This window comes from Tubulanus polymorphus, chromosome 8 (assembly GCF_964204645.1).
Source record: "Tubulanus polymorphus chromosome 8, tnTubPoly1.2, whole genome shotgun sequence".
NCBI classification, from domain to species: Eukaryota; Metazoa; Nemertea; class Palaeonemertea; order Tubulaniformes; family Tubulanidae; genus Tubulanus; species Tubulanus polymorphus.
The window spans coordinates 2220236-2239338 of NC_134032.1; the positions used below are offsets into that span (position 1 = coordinate 2220236).

Below are 19103 nucleotides of genomic sequence, written 5' to 3' on the forward strand. Positions count from 1 at the left end.
TCATTTAGAATTGATAAAATAATTTCCGTTTTTATTTTTTAAATCTTAGAATAGCTGGTTTTAATCTTATCATAAATACACACACTAGGCACAAAAAAAGGCCGGATTTTGGTCGATCGCCTCCAAAAGCGGTGCCGAATTAAGAACGTGCAATTAGGTTCGGTAGCGTGCGCGCCACCGAACATAGAGGCTCGGTGGCCAAGTGGTAAGGCGTCGGTCTCGTAAACCGAAGATCCCGGGTTCGACCCCCGGCCGGGCCTTGATTTTTCGTCGACAAAATGTATTTGTCCGATTATGATGACGTTCATAAATTCCCTTCTAAGTAACCCTCATATCCTATTTTTAAAACCTACGGGAACTAATCACAAATATGATTTTAATAATAGTAATTACGCGATCTGTATCTCATGGAGAAAAACCCGAATTCTAGATGATGAACTCGATCCAGGGGTTCCAGGATGTTCTATCGAGTAGTAATTCTTTCAGGAAGGAAAGAGTCTTCTGTGTTTTTGATAGCTGTTTATTGTCTCAAGGCCCCGATGCGCTCTAATTTAAAACGATACTATCACATTTCAATTGAGCGATTTATTGACAAGGACGTGGTGATTCATATTCATAAATTTGCCCCATTTTCCACGCGCGGATAATGCGGGCCGAGACATTGCAAGCTCGCATATTCTGAATCTATCGTTTACCAGAAATAGAAAATCTCATTTGATAGAATGCTAGTGATTACTGAGCCATCAACAACGTGGGATTTTTTATCTGAACAACAAGTCGAGACTCCAGGCCTGAAAGTCCCAATTCTAAACGCGGGTCTAAACTTGTAAGATTAGATAGAACCAAAATAAGCTAAGATTGGTCATAATTTGTTAGGTTATAGGTTATAGGTTATAGAACCAAAATAAGCATAGACTGGTCTTAATTTGTTTGATTGGTTATAGAACCAAAATGAGCTTAGACAGGTCTTAAGTTGTTAGATTGGCCATAGAACTAAAATAAGCATAGACTGGTATTTATTTGTTAGATTGGTTATATAGAACCAAAATGAGCTTAGACTGGACTTAAGCTGTTAGATTGGCTATAGAACAAAACGAGCTTAGACTGGTCTTAAGTTGTTTGATTGGCTATAGAACAAAACGAGCTTAGACTGGTCTTTATTTTTTAGATTGGTTATAGAACCAAAATGGGCTTAGACTGAAGCTGACTTAAACCGGTCTTATTATGTTTTCATGGGATAAGGAAAGCATTTTTTTTCACTTTGGAACACTGTAAATTGCATCTAACCCATGAACAAATTTTCGAATATACGCCTACAGCATTTTCAGTTATAAAATAAAATAGGCGCACGATCTCTCCCGGTCGCACACATGATTATGGTATACTAAGGTTCTTGATAAATACTAAGTTTTGAAAACGCTTGGTACCAGCCGCGACTTATTTGTAATTCATATTCATTGTCATCTCTAGTTAACCTAAACCATCTTTTCGTCCGCAATGAAGCGCGTAATTTAAGAAGAATCGTTTTGCATTCAGTGACATACTCCGACCAGGCGCTGAGAAAACAAACAGAAAATCAAGATTATCGAATCATTCAGGCAAATTAGGTCTTATTGACGATGGACACATGTGGCCAGAACTTCACAAAAGAAGTCAGCATTCTAAATAGAAGCCACAGGTTTCTGCGGAGCCGCCCACCGACCGTTCGGGTTATTATATCGCCGACTCGGGTCCTAATCGTTGTTAAATTTCGCGTGAAACCAGTCGCGTTCGCTTCCCAGCCAATACCGGAAGTCGTACAGGTTGTTTATGGACCGGTTACGCCCCTATTTTGCCGGTCGCGACGCCACATCAAAGGCGCCCGTTCGCGACGCCGGCATCGCCGGCCGAATTTACTATCATTTCGACGAGCGTTCCCGCGACCTAGGTCGTCGCGGAATTGAAGGCCTCGACGCGATCGCTCCCATGTTTTATATACGCGACAATATATTCGGCTTGTAAAACACGACAGTTTCAAAATAGGCGAAAAAATGTCGATCGTTGACTTCAATAGAAAGCGGTTTGCCGCGACACCGACTCGGGGCAAATATCGAATCGCTTTTTACAAGTCAATGAGCTCGTTAAAATAGTCGGTTTTGTTAGAAGCTTGTTTTCTCTTGGGAACCCGTTCAACCGGAAGACGCTCATGCAAGTTCGGCCTTGTTGGTTTTTTTTCTTCGTTAAGCGCGTAGGAGTTTATAGAAAGTCTATTTGTACCTATTGCATAATCGGTTATTTGGGAGTGGAATTCTGGCCGAGTTTGGGAAGTTCGCACTTTTTTCCATTTACTGTCGATCATACCCTGAATAGAGCGCGTTATAGTACGATTGTAGAATAGATAGCGAATAAAGACCCTCAGTAGATTTGTAGAAAAAGTTTATTTTCTAACAATTTCGATGTTAATTCTTAACCCCATCATCAAGAGACAATAGAAGAGACAATAGAGAGATAATCAAGAGATAATAGAATAATGAATTACTGGTAATTCAATATTGTATTATTTCGGTCCCTGAAGATGAGATTTAGAATTAACCTCGAAAATGAACTTTTTCTACAGATCTACTGTGTTTTTTTTTTATTCGTTAACTATCATGTGATCTAGATCAGTTCACTACTAGAATACATTACAAGATCGAAACCCGCCACAGAATTAGATCAAAAAGTCAAAAACAAATCACAGGAACTTTCTAAAGAGACCGTTCTGTCGAAATTACACAGTAAGCGACCGCTCGTGAAATGATTTTTGATAAACCAAGCGGTTTGTTCGCATGCTCGCTCTGTCAGTGACGCGAGGCGAGATGCTGTTCTGAGTAACAAGTGGGTTCGAGTCCTGCTGGCGGCTTACAGTGTGCGGGCAACATTTCAAGGGCCGCGGTCCCGCCGTGAGAACTGCCCAAATAGGGTTTGTCTTGGGAAACCAAAATCCATACGACTAAAGCGAGCAAGAACTATAATTCTAGAGCTACCAGTCTAATCTTAAGACTTAATACCACATTTGGATTTAAACCGAGATTGGGGCCAGGGGCTGGTAGCATAGTCATGGCTTAGACTTAAGACCAGTGTAAGACTAACTTTGTTCTATAGCAAATCTAACAATCTAAGACCAGTCTCAACGTTTAAGACCACCTTTGGACTTAAGTCATGACTGTGGAACTGGCCCCAGCGGCTTAGATTCAACTGTAGTTCCAATGTGAAATTCAAGAACGGCAGATTAATGGATTCGGGATATAGTTCTATGAAAAAGGAGTTCTGATACGGCACTTTGAAGCGAGCGTCTGTCATCATTAGCCATTGCATTATTTATTGAAACAAAACACATCTAAATCTACTTGGCGAGTATCATTTCATAAACAACTTCGTTCTTATCATTGATATCACATCGGGCGCATGTAAACGATATATTTTATGATCTGTTTCGATGGATGCGATGATTGGTTTAGGTGTTTAGTCGCGCGCGATTCAGGGTCATCCGGAGCGGTGGCTGTTGATTGCCACGGAAATCAACACGGTGAAGATAAAATTAATTAATCGTGTTGTTGTTACAAGTGCGTAAAACAATTTCTTGTATTGCGTGTTATCTTGATGCGTTAAATTGTGAATTCTGTTTAATTTCAACTAGAAACCTTTTATACTTGCTGAGGTCCGCATATCCGATCCAGATTAAAGCCGAGGTTGGTTCAATCTTGGCGAAAAGGACTTTACACGTGGACTAGGCATAAGTGTTAGGTGCCTTGACAACGGAACATCTCGCGCCCTTTCCACCGATTTTGTAAAAGGCCACTTGTTCCGAGATATTAAGGGTTCGTAACCACCTTTTGAGTCGCGGCGTCGGGTACGAGGGTTCATTTTTTATTCCAAGGGCTTCACGATGAAGATGTTTCATTCGAAATAACATAACAAATAGACCGCAAACATCGAGGTGTTAGACAGTTTCAATTTCACGAAAAGCTTAACTCAAATTTCTAATTTCTTTGACAGGCTCTTCAAATTGCCCTTCATAAAGTCAGTGAATCTTATCGAGTCCAGATTTTCAAATCCATTTCTGATTTATTCAGGTGCATACTTATGATTTACAGGAAAGTTCCCCGATTCAAGGTGAAAAAGTGCCATTTTTCTTGAAATAGAACTGCCCCTCAAAAAAGGTCGGCACGGGCCGCAGGGACCTGATGCAAAAGTTTTTGACCCCAGTATCCTGTTGTTTTTTTTATTTGGGGTTAGAAAATTTTTGTGCCAGACCCCTGTGGCTGCACGGGCGTATATCGGTTATTTCATGTTTTCAATGAGGACATCCATCAAACATTTTTTAAAGCTTAAACTCGTTTGTGACTATAATAGGCCTGTTTCAGGGACCAGTATGGCCCGTATTATACCCGGGGACCATTGATTCAACAGCGTGTCCATTTTCCTCGAAATGCGCGTTCGTTCTCGGTACGAATTCCGAGTATTTTCCTTTTCAGATTTTCAATTAGGACAGAAAAAAACGGAATTAAATCTTGATTATTTTTGCGCGTTGAAAACCCGTGTTTTCAGATCGGAATTAATCGAATTTTATTCAGACGAACTACCACGTTTGCGCCATTTGACGGTGAAAAAGAGTGACTCAATCGGAGCATAGTTCATCGACTAAAAGTGGTATCGTAATGGAGCGAGTACCCGCCTGCGTGATTTACACTAGATAAACATTACAAATAAGGCAGTCGATCAAGCGTCGACGCCGACCAATCAGACGCCGCGTCGGTGTCGTCGGACACGCCCACCGGTCGACGCGATGTCAATTGAAACACGCCGGCCAAAAGTCAACGTCGTAATCATTGAGGGCATTGTAAGCCACACGATTAGAAGTTAAGAGCTTCCCGCTGCGTACGCGTTCAGATTAACTCAAATACTGCTTCGCGCGAGTTCGGATTTTAATATTCCAACCCGGGGACTGCTACACTGCGCGCCTGAAAAACTCGTCAATTTCAACACCAGAAGATGACCACGATGCGACCCGCCGCTGGAATTGTACCAGGTATGTTGAGAATTTCTTCGATTTATTTTTGAAATGATTAAAAAAATCCGATAGCAATTTTCGCACATATTGTGTGTAGCCTTTGTGCGAGTCGAAAATTGTTAAAGTAAACAATTTTTGAAAAGTTTTTTTTTAAGATTCGACTTATAATAATTTAAAAATTTGTGATAATTTAAAAATTTTTAGCCATAAAAATCTACACGATTAACTGGAAGGTTTTTTGATTTCATATTTCGTAAATAATTCAGGCCTTCCGAACTGTTGGTTCAGAAGGAAGATGCGGAATTGTTGCGTTCAAATCGGGCCCGGTTTTCGCAGGCGAAGACTGAGCCAAAACCAGGTCTCTATCTTAAGACGGGCTTTAGAATTGGAATGATAAAACGCTTTCGACAATCGTAGCTTTCTAAGGCTTATGCAACCAGATCAGTGGTTTAAGCCCACAAAAATAAACTGGTTTGATAAACCATTTCATAGTTGCTCACCGTCATTTTGTTAGGGTACTTTTATCCTGAATTGTTGGGTCGTGGTTTTTCTTTTGAAAAACTATTTTTGATACGCGTTTTAGCATCCTTCATTGGACCAGATATAGATTTTTACAATTTTGGCATCATTTTTAGTAAATTTTGTTTCAATTGCTTTAATAGTTACTTCACGTTTTAGTCAGACACAAATTGAACCTTAGCTCAAACTTTGACGTACTTAAACCGGTTATACTGCCGAGAGTTTTTCGTTTGGCCTAATAATCTTAACGATCATGCTTGAATCGAGAGTCATAGTTGAAAGCCTCTATTGAAATGGACACCGAAATAAGCACTTTAGGGCGTGGCGAACACAAAAATCTCGATTTACAACTTTCTAAGCCTGCGTACCTTTTTCAAATTCGCTGATTCGTATAATTTCCACAAATAAAAAGAAAACGGTTGTAACTATAACATTGGGTAGACATATAGTTAATTAGCGATGCCCGGAGCAGCTAGGATCTCAGGATATAGCAGTTTTGGTGCGTGTTAAACCAAATTTTTTCCTAGCAAAATTGTTTTGTAGTATAGCGATATGAATTAGATTAGGCCTAAGCAAAAAAATTATCATCATTAGTATTAAGTTTCTAGAATTTTGTAATATATTGGCTGAGTTTAAAGAAATATATGGTAATGTCACAGTAACAATGTTAGTGGCATTTGCGACTGTTTAGCACCTTACCACACATAACCCCCCTCGAAGTGATAATGTCATTAACGACCTGCAAACTGAAATATCGACTATAAACGCAGGGTGTAGTTTTATCATATGAATGGATGTGGTTTCATCAAAGCATCTTTTAACCATCAGATTGAAAGTAAAATGACTAGTTGCACCAGGATTCGACTGGCTACTGTTTTTACTAGAATCGTTATCAGCATAGACCGGTCTTTAGTTGTTAGATTGGCTGTAGATTGAATTAAGCCATGCGATTATAGAACACGCCTCGGGGGATGTTGATATGTAAACAAAACCGATTTGATAATATCGCATTTTTCATCGATGATCTAATCAATACTGGTATTAACCAGAAAATCTGGGTTCACAGACAGCACTAATGGTCAAAACAAGTCCAGTCCATTTTTGGTATTATTGGTGCCGTATTTATTTCGGTGTTTTTCCAACAATGTCTCATATAGATCAATATTGTTTCTGGCCCAGGGGTTGAGAACAGCGGCCAAAAACCTCCTAGGGCCAGTAGTATACATGAAAAGCGAGCGCAGTAGAAAATTGTAAAAAAAAGAACAGAAAACTTTAAATAATTTTCTGAATATCTAAGGTGATTTCAAGAATAAAATTGCCACGCAGAAATTCGCTATTGTTTATGTGACTCTTAAGTCGGGTTGTGAAGATTTTATATCGGTAAAAATAGGGGTCCGAGGCCCCCTAAATCCAACTCGGTGAACTTGGAATTTTTTCTCACGAAAAGACCAGCCGTTCACGCGTTGTATTGTAGCCACAGCGGGTATCAGTCAGTTTTATCTTCTAGCAATAATTTGTCAAAATTTGACTAATTACTGGAATCATTTAATGATGAACTCCAAGGCCCAGTTCTATTAACCGGTATTATGTTTAACCCACGGGCTTAACTTAATTATTATCGAATGAGTAACCCCCGGGTTAAAGATAATTCCAGTCTATAAAACCGGGCCCAAGGTTTTAGATTTCACTTTTTTCGCTACCCGTTATTACTGATACAACTGTTTTGGAAATAGACCAATTCCATTCATGGCACTATTTAGAGTTTTTTTTTTAATTCATAGATGGACGGGAACTGAAAGAATAATTTTGTGAATACAGTCATTTAGGAAACATTCATCTAAAAAACACTTTTTTGTTTTATTATTGCTAAAAGGTAAATCATTAGGGACCAGTTTTTTTTTTTAAATTCATAGATGGGCAGAAACTGAAAGCATAATTTTGTGAATACCATCGTTTAGGGAACACTCATCTAAAAACATTTTTTTTATTATTGCTAAAAAGTAAAACATTGGAGAACAGTTTTGGTCACATAACTCAATTGAAAATGAATTGAGTTAGTCCCCACAGGCTGAAGTTAATACCAGTCGATAAAACCCGGCCTGGGGGTTTAAAGATAGGTTCGATAGCTCCTCCCCCCTACGGCTACACCTCTATTCTGATATATCAACAGCGATTCGGCCTAATTTCTATGATTATTATGTTTATCGTTTAATTAAAGGTAGATATTTTCTCCGTACGCGAATCGGTGAAGCGTATCTCTCGAGATGGCCGCAAGTTTCCGTGTGATCTCGGGCGCCGCGTACCGCCGGGACGATCGATCGCGTCTGAAACGACGCGCGGCCATAAAACCGATACCGTTCCGGCGTCTAACCACGTTTAAGGCGCGTCGGTCGTAAACTCGAGCGTCACCTGCGAATTATGAGTCTGTTTAGCGCCGGTGACCAGTCTTTCTGTCACGGTCACCGGTCCACAGCTGCGACCGGTTAAGTAATACCGCCATTCAAACGCTGATTGTCGCGACAAAAGATTTGTTTGTAATTATTGGATTTGAGTGGTTTTAGATGACTAACAATGATCCGTAGATAAAGCCGATGACAACGTGTTCCTAAATGAGCTTAAACATAATATCGCTTGAATCAAGAAGTGTCACACAATAGGATTGTTCACGATGGAATTTATTGAAATAAAACCATATCGTTGCGGCTGTTGACTAACAGCCTTCATCGGGTGGAAATGATGAACATAGGCTGCTAAACCAGGCACTTGTGCGCTGAGAATCGATGTTATTTTTGATGATATTATTAAATCTGTTTCATGGCTCGCTGCGGTTTGATGGCAGCCGTGAAAGTGTAGACTTCCCATCCGGTCAGAGATGTGCCGGGCTCTGGTCACGAGGCGCCTCAATCGCATTTCTGAAAACTAAGTTAATTCGCATATTTCTGATAGTGGATACTGAGTTCAGAGTTAACTCTAACTCACAACTGTGGAACTGGATCCTGAGTTCAGAGTTAACTCTAGCTCACAACTGTGGAACTGGATCCTGAGTTCAGAGTTATCTCTAACTCACAACTGTAGAACTGGATTTTAACTTTTGAAAATATTCTAGAGTGGATATGAAAGAGAAGGGAGAGAAGAGAAAATGATAGTGGAGAAAGAGAGTGGGAAGATTTAGAAAATGGGAGGAGAGAGATGGTAAGAGAGAGAGGGGGAGAGGAGAGATAATGAGAGTGGTGGGAGAGAGAGGGAGAGGAGAGAGTAGAGAGGGAGAGGAGAGAGGAGAGGGGGAGAGGAGAGAGAGAGGGAGAGTAGAGAGAGAGAGAGGAGAGAGAGAGAGAGAGAGGAGAGAGTAGAGAGGGAGGGAGAGGAGAGAGGGAGAGTAGAGAGTAGAGAGGGAGTGAGCTAGATGATAGAGAGGGTGAGACCGGAGAGAGAGGGCCGCGTATATCGTTTATCGTACATGTTTATATATCGTTGATAATGCGGCCAAACGTTTGTATATTTTAGAGTCAATTATTTAATGATTCCTAGATCGATTTGCGTCAAGTCGATGTGATCGGATACCGACGCGCAGTTTTCTCAGCAGACAGGGGGAAGGTTAAACACGTACGCCGCTTATATATGGGAAAGTTTTCAAGCTCCCGAAAAAAGAACAGCTCAACTTAATTACGCGACATATATACTACAGCATGGGGATGATTCCATCACATGATAATTGTATATTGAAATATTTGATTTTATGATAAATCCATTATCAATCATTTTGCATATTCGACCATTGAAATACTTCATTACTTAGGCCTGGTAATTCAATTGTCAGTTAGATTGAAAACACAGGAATGCGTCATGGAATTACCCTCGATTATATGGCCGGTGAAGGCATTGCGTAAATGCTTCCTTATGGGCCCCATTTTACTGGAAAGTGCTTCTTTCCGAGTTAAAAAGTACTTCCTATTGGGTATGAAAATTCCGAAAAAGTACTTTTCAGTACTTATTATTACCGCTTGAAACCCTGAAGAATTGCTTTTTTTCTGACTTTAGAATAGGGCTTCTCCCTGTTATCCATCTGATTGATAGATTGGATTTTGTGTCCTTTACAAACCTACGACCTGCTTGCCCGGGGCGAAACAGGGGTTAGATTCAAATTTGAAATTAAGTCATTGAATTGCTATAGGAAAGGATTATAAAGGATTTCAATAATTTTATAATAATTTAGATTTTTCTTTTTAACTGATTTTTCTTTTTTTTTATCTGATTTTATTTTGATTGAAAAATTACATTGCGAACTACATGACGTATGATTAAGGAAATAAATAGAAAACAAAATGGACCTTGAGGATATTAAGAATTAAGCGATGTACGAATTAATCAGTTAATCGCGAATTAAGTGGACTTCACTGGATTATCAGCTGTTTGGATCGCTCGGGAGTAGCCTTTCTAAAATTGCAATTTTTTCGAGATTTCCAAAGGATAACAAAGAACAAGTTTCGAACCAGTTAGGACATTTCCAATTGTATCGTAAAACAATATACATGGGAATATATATTATATAAAGCGGCACGTGCATGGTAGTTATGTAATATGCCATTAAAGTTACACCTAACTCGAGTTCCGTTCACGATCGAAACAACAGATTTCAATCACGGTGTTTGTTTTGAAAGGAATCGAATACGACGTAAACGGTTGCGGTTGGGATGGCGGGAAATCTGAAATTCTATCGCGTAATGTGATTACTGGAAGTTGGATGTTAGGAACCTCCCCGACGAGGCTCGTAGATTCACTTGCTGTGGGAGTTAATAATTTAGCAATAACAATAATAAATAGCAATAATAATAGTAATAAATGACGATAACGAATAATAATAATAATAATAATAGATATTTATAGATCGCAGTTCACTGCGTCTCATTGCGGTTTACAATTTAAGTTAGGCCACAAAACACATTGGAATTGCTGATGAAAAGCTTCTTCAAAAGAAAAGTTTGAAGACAGGATTTAAAAACATCAATGTCATTACAGTTCCGAAGATTAAGAGGTCGATTATTACTGATATGAATAATAATCTACTCGTACTTATTAAAATAATCATAGCACTTTAGAACCAAAATATTACAGTGATGATAATGATGATAGTAGCCTAATTATCATGATAATGCCTTGGTAATAATAGTACGAATATATTATCATAATAACAATTGTTAAGATGCCATTGCAATTCAGTGGACCGAGAACGTAGAATTAGATTGTAACATAGAAGATTAACTATCTAAGTAGAAATTAGTTCCTTTTCAATAAGGTAACTCTTGTTGAAATCTTAAGACATAGCTTTGGAACTGGTACCATAGCGCTTTATGGTTCAGTGAGATATATCCCGAAGTCTATCATGAAATGTTGAATTCATCATTCCTTTGGCAGGGATAAACTGCAGGGGCCGGTTGCATAGTTATAACTTAGACTTAAGACCAGTCTAAGATCAACTTAGTTCTAGCCAATGTAACAACTTCTTAAGACCAATCTAAGACCAACTTAGTTCTATAGCTAATGTAACAACTTAAGACCAGTCTAAGACTAACTTAGCTCTCTAGCCAATCTAACAACTTAAGACCAGTCTAAACTCAGCTCAGTTCTATAGCCAATCTAACAAGTTAGGACCAGTCTTAAGATTTAAGACCACTTTTAGACCTTAAGTCACGACTGTGCAACTGGGTCCAGAGGCTAGTTGCTCATAATATAATTAGCGGATTTTAACAATGAACTTTTCATTTTCGCTGTGTAACAACTATCCAATGGTTTGCTCTAACCAATATTTAAGCAACTGCAGCCTCTGTACGGGGATATGAATCGAGGTTAAACTTCGGGCGGAGTCGACCAGTTGCTGGGATCGCGAGCGGTATCAGCGCAAACAGTCGCCGGTTTATCATCGCAACTGGTTACCGAATCGATGACCTCTGATCGCGGCTGTCGGTTCGGATATCGGCGCTGAGCTGCTGACACGCGGGAAACAAGCAGCTATCAGCGGTGTAACTAGTTCCCGGAGCAGGCTACAATTATTGTCAAAGTTATCATTTATAAAACACCTCTTATTCAAATATCTAAACTTGCCGGAAGAGTTTGAGAGTCTAAAATAATTATCCTACTTCATTGCGTTTAGAAAAGATGATATTGAAATGATAGATAATTTCATATGTCATACATGAATTGCATGAGACAAAAATCCATTTTCTATACTGATTTAAACGTTTTAAAACCAAGGATTCGTTTCATAAAAATCTTCTAATTTTTAATCCACTATTCTAATTAATAATCGAATATTCTAATTTCTTTTACAATATTCTAAAAGGCCGCCTATCTTCCCTGTACATTACTTTTTTGAAATGATGATCAGGCTCTAACCATAACAGACCCGATCCTATGCCTCTTTTCATTTTAAATTACAATCTGCAGACTGGTTCTGTGGACAATCTTATTATAATAACTATTTCAATAATGTAATCGTCCAAATAGGCCTATCTAAACCGTACTTTTTATTGGTTACAGATAAATCGTCTCTGACCCCACCGCTGACACCGCCGAACCGCGCATGCGCGCAATCATCACGCCAACCGCCACACGCGGCGCTGCAAAACCCACTTCCGGTCTACTCGAAATACGGCGCGTTCCTCAATCAACTACACGGTCACGTGCTCGCTACCGGATATCCGCTTTCGGCGTACTACCACCACGCCACCTATATACAGTCGACCGCCTCGCAAATGCAGCACCTGGCGGCGGCTGCGGCTGCGATGACGTCCGGTTCGGTGCGGCGACAACTGGTGCATTCGTTACCGAGTCCTCCGCGCTCCGAGAACGATGTCTCGATGGCTGCCAAGTGCGAAAGTAATAAAGGTAAGAAAGACCTGGGTTCATCTGGGCCGATTCTAGTCTTATCTCAGACTTAAGACCAGTTTTAAGAGTTAACTCATTGAAAATCTTAATCTAATTTAATTTTAACTCTGAGTTTACTCTAACTCAGACCTGTGGAACTGGATCCTGAGCTCTGAGTTAGGATTTGACTTGGAGTTTACTCTAACTCTAACAACTGTGGAACTGGGTTCAGGTTACAACTTATCCCGTTTCAGCTCATTTTGGTTCTATAACCAATCTAACAACTTAAGACTAGTCTAAAATCATTTTGGTTCTATAACCAATCTAACAACTTGAGACCAGTCTAAGCTCATTTTGGTTCTGTAACCAATCCACCTAAGACCAGTCTAAGATCATTTTGGCTCTATAACCAATCTAGCAACTTAGGACAAGTATAAGCCCATTTTGGTTCTATAAAACTAACAACTTAAGACCAGTGCCCATCAAACAACTTAAGGCTCGACGATTGAATCAGTCATGACTGGTATTACCATTTATAGTGGTTCCAAATGGCTCCATGCCTGTTTGTCAAAAATGTCGGACCAGGCCGGTGCTAAATTTCCGCACGGGTCAAATTATTGTTATGGATGGAACTCACTTGCCACAGCATCGTTTCGACGGCATTTTAGCAACGAGTGATCGTCATTTACATTCACGATTTTCAATCATTCCAGAACCGAAACAGAAAAAACCGAGGTTCGACTACCGACATTTGGCGCAATCGTGCGTCGGCGACCAGAATAAAAACAACAACAGCCCAGGCGGCGATGACAAACTCGATCAGGCGGCGGTGGTCACGAGTCACGCGTTCGGGAGCGGTTACCTCCAGGGTTTCCGCCACGACCCGCTCCGCAGCGGGTTCTGCCCGATACTTCCGCGTCACAATATGTACCAGGAGGCGGCGGCTGTGACCCCAAAACGCCGCGGCCGTGGACCAGCCAGGTAGGATTTTATTTCGAGCTTCAATTCCAGCAGGGACCATCGGCTAAAAAGCCGGTCCGAGTTGACCAGTGGTAGTTGCTCGGTTTGTTCTCGGGTTTTGTGGGTAATTTATAACGACCCTGAATATCGAAGTAGCGCTCTATTCGAAATTTACATTTAACTGTCTTAAGATATGGAATCTTCGATCCGTATATATTGGTATGATAATGAATGGGAATTCGTGCATTCAACCCATCAACGAATTCTTGCAACTCTAAATACGCCTTTAAAATTCTTTCATACGTTACAAGTCCTTTAAAAGTAAGACTTTTAGGATATATATGAAAGGTCGAATGCACTTCAAGCTAAAGAAAACATTTCAGACTCTTTTGAATTCTTTTTACACTTGGAAATATGTTGAAAAATGCATCTCACCCATGCACAAATTTATAAAAATTTGCATCAAAGATGAGAAATGCCCTGAAAGTGTCGCAAGACCTTCAAGAATAGGCTTAGGATACACCCTTGCTTGATAATATCATACTTAAGGGAAATTGGGCACCAAATCATTTTTTCGACCTTGATTATAGGCTACGTAACTTCGAATAAACCATTGATTTCTCTGGTTTGAATTTTCAGAACGAAAAAGGAGTTTATCTGTAAATATTGCGGACGACATTTCACTAAATCGTACAACTTGTTGATACACGAACGCACACACACGGACGAAAGGCCGTACACGTGTGATATCTGCGGCAAAGCGTTCAGACGACAGGACCATCTCAGAGATCATCGGTGAGCGTCGTACTATCCCCCCCTCTCTCTCTCTTCCTCCCTCTAGTCTCTAATCTCTTTATTAGAGCCGATTATGTATGAAAATCCACTCGTTGTGGTGAGGGTTATGTTTGGGACTTATCCAAATTAATCTGATTGAATTAGAAATACCGATTTGGTCTCACAGTTCCACAGTTATGAAGGTTTTATCTGACTCTGAATCCAGTTCCACAGTTGTATGGCTTTAATTCGATTCTGAACTCAGTTCCACAGTTGTGTGGGTTTAATTTGACCCTGAAACATGTTCCACAGTTGTATGGGTTTAATTTGACCCTGAAACAAGTTCCACAGTTCTGTGGATCCAGTGGACTGTGGATCCAGTTCCACAGTTGTTTGGGTTTAATCACCATCTGGGCCAAGCTCCGCAGTTGTGTGGGCTTAATATTAACTCTGAATCCAATTCAACAGTTGTCAAATTACTCGAATTAATTCGACTTTGAATCCAGTTCCACAGCTGCATGGGTTTAATTTGAGTCTGGGTCTCACTCCATAATTGTGTTTATTTTAATTTGAGTAAATGCTACTGTGATGCTGATGCATTTCGTCCAAAATGATTAAGACAAACAAAGAAAAAAAGCTATTAAAAATAACTTGTATCGGCAGATATATATTTGAAGTTGGTCTGTTGACTGTTTGATTCATACGAAAAGGAGATTAATGGCCGCACGTGGCAAAATACCAGGCACCGACCCGCGTCATAAAACATCCACCGTTTCGACAAGGTGCTGATAGTGTCTCCGTTCAAAGGGGGATATTATGTTTCAATCGCGCGTTGTTTTATCGTGAAAGTTATGATTCATGCTACAGGATCCCTACGACTCCAGGATCTTTTTTACCCGATTATGCGATTACCAAATGTAACTCTTGCTTTAGTGAAAGGATGAACGTTTGCTTATAAAATTACAGAATTAACAGTTCATCCAGATAGCACCGATTTTGAATTTTATTTTCGAAACTCCTTGAAAACTCCTTATTTCCAGAAATGACTGACCTGTACTACACAATCAAGGATTGTATAAGGAAACAAGATCGAAGTTTCTTTCGAAATCTGGTTGGAGTTTCGAACTCAACCTGTTGATCGGGATGTAGGGTCTTAAGGGAATCCTTTCATCTCTAGCTCGGCCGAATCAAGCACCTCGCGAATCTGCAGGACCTGGTTAAAGAATCCGACTAGTGAAAACATTACAAATAAACTAATTCCAATCTTTAGAATCAAACCTTACTGACACTGTGGAACTTGGTCCAGAAATCCAGATTGGAGTTAAAAGTCCAGCTGGTCCCTTAGACGGTATACGGGCATTCAAATGCCGTGGTCCCGTAGTGGGGTTAGGCGAATAAGGTTAGTCTTGGGGAAACGCGACTAGTGCTGAGTGACAAGTGGGTTCGAGTCCTGCTGGCTGCTTACAGTGTGCGGGCAACACTTCAAAGGCCGCGGTTACGTCGTAAATGAATCAATCCAATCGGGTTATTCTTGGAAGACAAGATCCACTACACGTAAAACAAAAAACAAACTAACATAATTGAGTTTGTTAATTTATTGATATGTTTATGATTTCAGTTACATTCATTCTAAAGAGAAGCCGTTTAAATGCACCGAATGCGGGAAAGGTTTCTGCCAGTCGCGCACCCTGGCGGTACATAAAACGTTACACATGCAGGTACGTCCACGGTACGTAAACCATACTATTTATTCAAGAATCTCACACGACCAACTGGTCCACTTTACTGCCTCGAATCGTCGGATATTCCACCACCAGGGGTGGGCCCAGGACTCATGATAATAATAATAATAATAATGATAATAATAATAATTATTATTATTTTTATTATCATCATGATTATTATAATATCTATTTATTTATATTTCGTTACATAGAATACCTCAACCAACTATAATAATTACAGGCATATAAAACATTGGACAAATAATTGAGAATAATAATTAGGCAGATATATGAACTGTTACCAAGTAAGATATTAGACTTGAAAAGGACTACCCATACACTGGTTTGGCCCAGTCATGATTTGTTGTAAACACCTTTTATTCGAGTCCTTAAACTTAAACTCGCTGGAGGAGTTTTAAAAGTCTAAATCAATTGCATATATATTAATATATTAATTATTGTCTTATTCGTTGAATCTAAAAGTGATATTAAGATTATCTAGTGACATGGAATGAATTCCTTGCTTATGTATAACTGATAATAATCATTGCTATTCACATCACCTAATGATTTATCGTGACCACGAGTGTCCGTTGGTGAATGTAGCAAGCACTATTCTTAATTTTTGGAACCCTGTTCCAACGTATTGTCAGTTGTTAAGATTTGAATTTTACGTTAAAATGTTTAGAGACAAAGTATAATTTTGACCGTAGAGCCTAGAACTAATTGGTTGGCTACGTAGAACTGACTTGAGAGTTCTATCGACCGATTTATCAAATGAATCCTTATAGTAACGCCTTCTTTGTTGTGTTTTCTAGGACTCACCGCATAAATGTCCAACCTGCGGCCGAACGTTCAACCAACGCAGCAATCTGAAAACGCACCTGCTCACTCACACGGATATCAAACCGTACAACTGCCCCGACTGCGGGAAGGTCTTCCGCCGCAACTGCGACCTGCGTCGACACAGCCTGACGCACAGTCTCGAGTTCGTCCAGTCAATAGCGGACGGGTCGAATCCGTCTGAAGTGACCGGCGCGAGCGGGCAGCTACCAGAGTCAACCGGCGAGCCGTCTGCGCCTCATATCGAGCCTTCAGCGCAACCTAGCGAGCCGTCTGCCTCCCCGGTCAACGATATTCAAGTGAAATCGGAAGATTCGGCGGACTGCTGGCGAATACCGATAGACTCGGACCACTGGACGACGGACGAAGATACTCGAGCTGCAGACGAATGCAGATTTTCAAGGTCACCTTCACCGCTGTTGAAGGTCGACTAACACTCGCCACACAGAAATAGACGCGAAATAGACGGGCAATTTCACTGGTAATTTAGATCTGATTTAACTTTCAACGCGCATCGACTTAGTTCTAGTTAGAATCCGTGATTCAGTTTCTTCACTTTGAAGATTTTACAACAAACATTATCTAAAAACGATGACAATATCTGGTTATAATTACGCTTTTTGGCCACAGGCAGCAAAAACTCAGAATCAAAGGTTACAAAATATAACATGAATATGAAAAAAGCCAAAAATGGAAAGTGCGAGTAATTGTCTGGTTCCTCAACTATCCGTTATGCGTGGTGCTTTAGAGCGCTTACTTTTTTGAAGAAAACAAACATGAAAAATATTTAATTTCGACGTTTTTGTATCCCGAATCATTGTTTGCACAATACTTTTTGCCGCGACGATTCATAATATTTTGGATCGGGTCGGTCTTAAAAGGTGTCGCATTAATTTGTCATACAAAGGAGTGCTTAAAAAGTGCTTCCATCAACCGTCAAAACGTATTGAAAAGTGTTGCGTTGTGTTGTTTTTATACTCTGCCCTACGACTATGAACCGTGTTGCGATATTTCGCTCATTTTCTTGACGCCCAGAGGTCACCTGAAAGTCACCTCCAGAACGCCGCTTATGCACGCGTTTCCTTATCATGATTATCAACTTCTGGTTGTTAATGTTACAACGTTAACACCTATTAGCGAAATATGAATCAACTGCTGGATTTATGTTTAAAGTTTCCGGCACAAATCAGCAACAATCTCAATCAGTATCGACAAAAATAGATGATCGCCATCTAAAAATCATTCGTAGTTATTCGAGGATTTTTTTTGTACATTTTGTCAATCGAAAAGATAAGCTAACTAAAAGATGTTTGTATGTACTCCCGTGGCATTTTTCGTTATGATATAAAATCACATGTAATTATGTAGAGAATATTTATGTAAATATATCGTATATACGAGATTGATTTATTATAAATTATGTGATGTATATTCTATAGGAAAGAAATAAACATATTGATAAGGTAAAAAATGTTTCTTCATGTTGCTGGCTTGGTCTACGTTCAAATGAATTCTTCGCTTCAGAAACTGGGCGTGGTTACTTTATGTTAATGAGCAAAAGCGATAGTTGACGTAATTTATGTTATCGATTTTGGTTTCTTTGAGTGATGTAGTTTAGTCAAAACTTCGTAATTGTCAGAAAAGATTGTTTAAATCCTCAACTGTGGGTTTCGCTCATTGACTCTGAAATACTCTGAGATTGATACTAGTCAGTTGCGTTACTTCCTGTTTTTAATGAGGATTCAAATTTTCAAACTTAACCGTTGAACGCCTAAACGTCTTCATAAAACGTGACTCTAGGTCCAATATGGGAAAAATTTCTAAAATATCGATACTAGTGGATTTTGGATGTTTTTTTTTTCACAAATATATTTCGGGAAAAATCGACGCAAAAAATAATTGGTGCTCGGTTTTATGCGCTTAGGTGGTTTTATCCAAAAGATCTAAAATAAGAAGTTGAGCAACGCAAAGGCAACCAGGCTTGGTAAGGCCCTTTATTTCTGAAATGGACACCCAATTCCTTTAACCCTGGGCCAACGGTTACCTGAGTTTTAGTGGATTATAGTCGAACTAAGTGAAACCGAATGTCAGTTAGTTTGAACTTTAGTGCGGAAATAGTTCGGAAATAAAGCGCAGTCGACTCGCTACGAAAACCGAATTTGGCCCTGGAAGCTTTCGACGCGGTTATTCTCATATTATCGATAATCTACCGGCTGGGTTAGCAACGACCTTGACTTTTTATGGCAACATCAGCCGACAAAAAGGTGCTGAAATTACCGCGACGAAGCGACGACGTTGTAAAAACATTACTATTGTCTTTTAATCGTTGGGTAATCAAGTGTTTTGGAAATACTCAGAGTCTAGATGCGGGTTCATTGGTTCAACGGTTC

General features: G+C 39.8%; 2 protein-coding genes and 1 non-coding gene across 5 annotated transcripts in view; 2 read left to right on the forward strand and 1 right to left on the reverse strand.

Moving 5' to 3' along the window:
- The window catches only part of LOC141909487 (beta-1,3-galactosyltransferase 5-like), a 109124-nt gene that overhangs the window by 36762 nt on the left and 53259 nt on the right, over positions 1 to 19103 (reverse strand). The gene's annotated exons all lie outside the window — the stretch shown is intronic.
- Positions 189 to 260, forward strand: Trnat-cgu (transfer RNA threonine (anticodon CGU)). The gene has a single exon. It is a non-coding gene; the product is annotated as a tRNA-Thr (tRNA).
- On the forward strand, positions 4876 to 18145 carry LOC141909486 (uncharacterized). The gene is made up of 6 exons (XM_074799874.1): positions 4876 to 5050; positions 12086 to 12433; positions 13126 to 13393; positions 14012 to 14167; positions 15765 to 15864; positions 16689 to 18145. The coding sequence occupies exons 1-6, from the start codon at positions 5014 to 5016 to the stop codon at positions 17145 to 17147; spliced, it is 1368 nt and encodes a 455-aa protein (XP_074655975.1). The 5' UTR covers positions 4876 to 5013; the 3' UTR covers positions 17148 to 18145.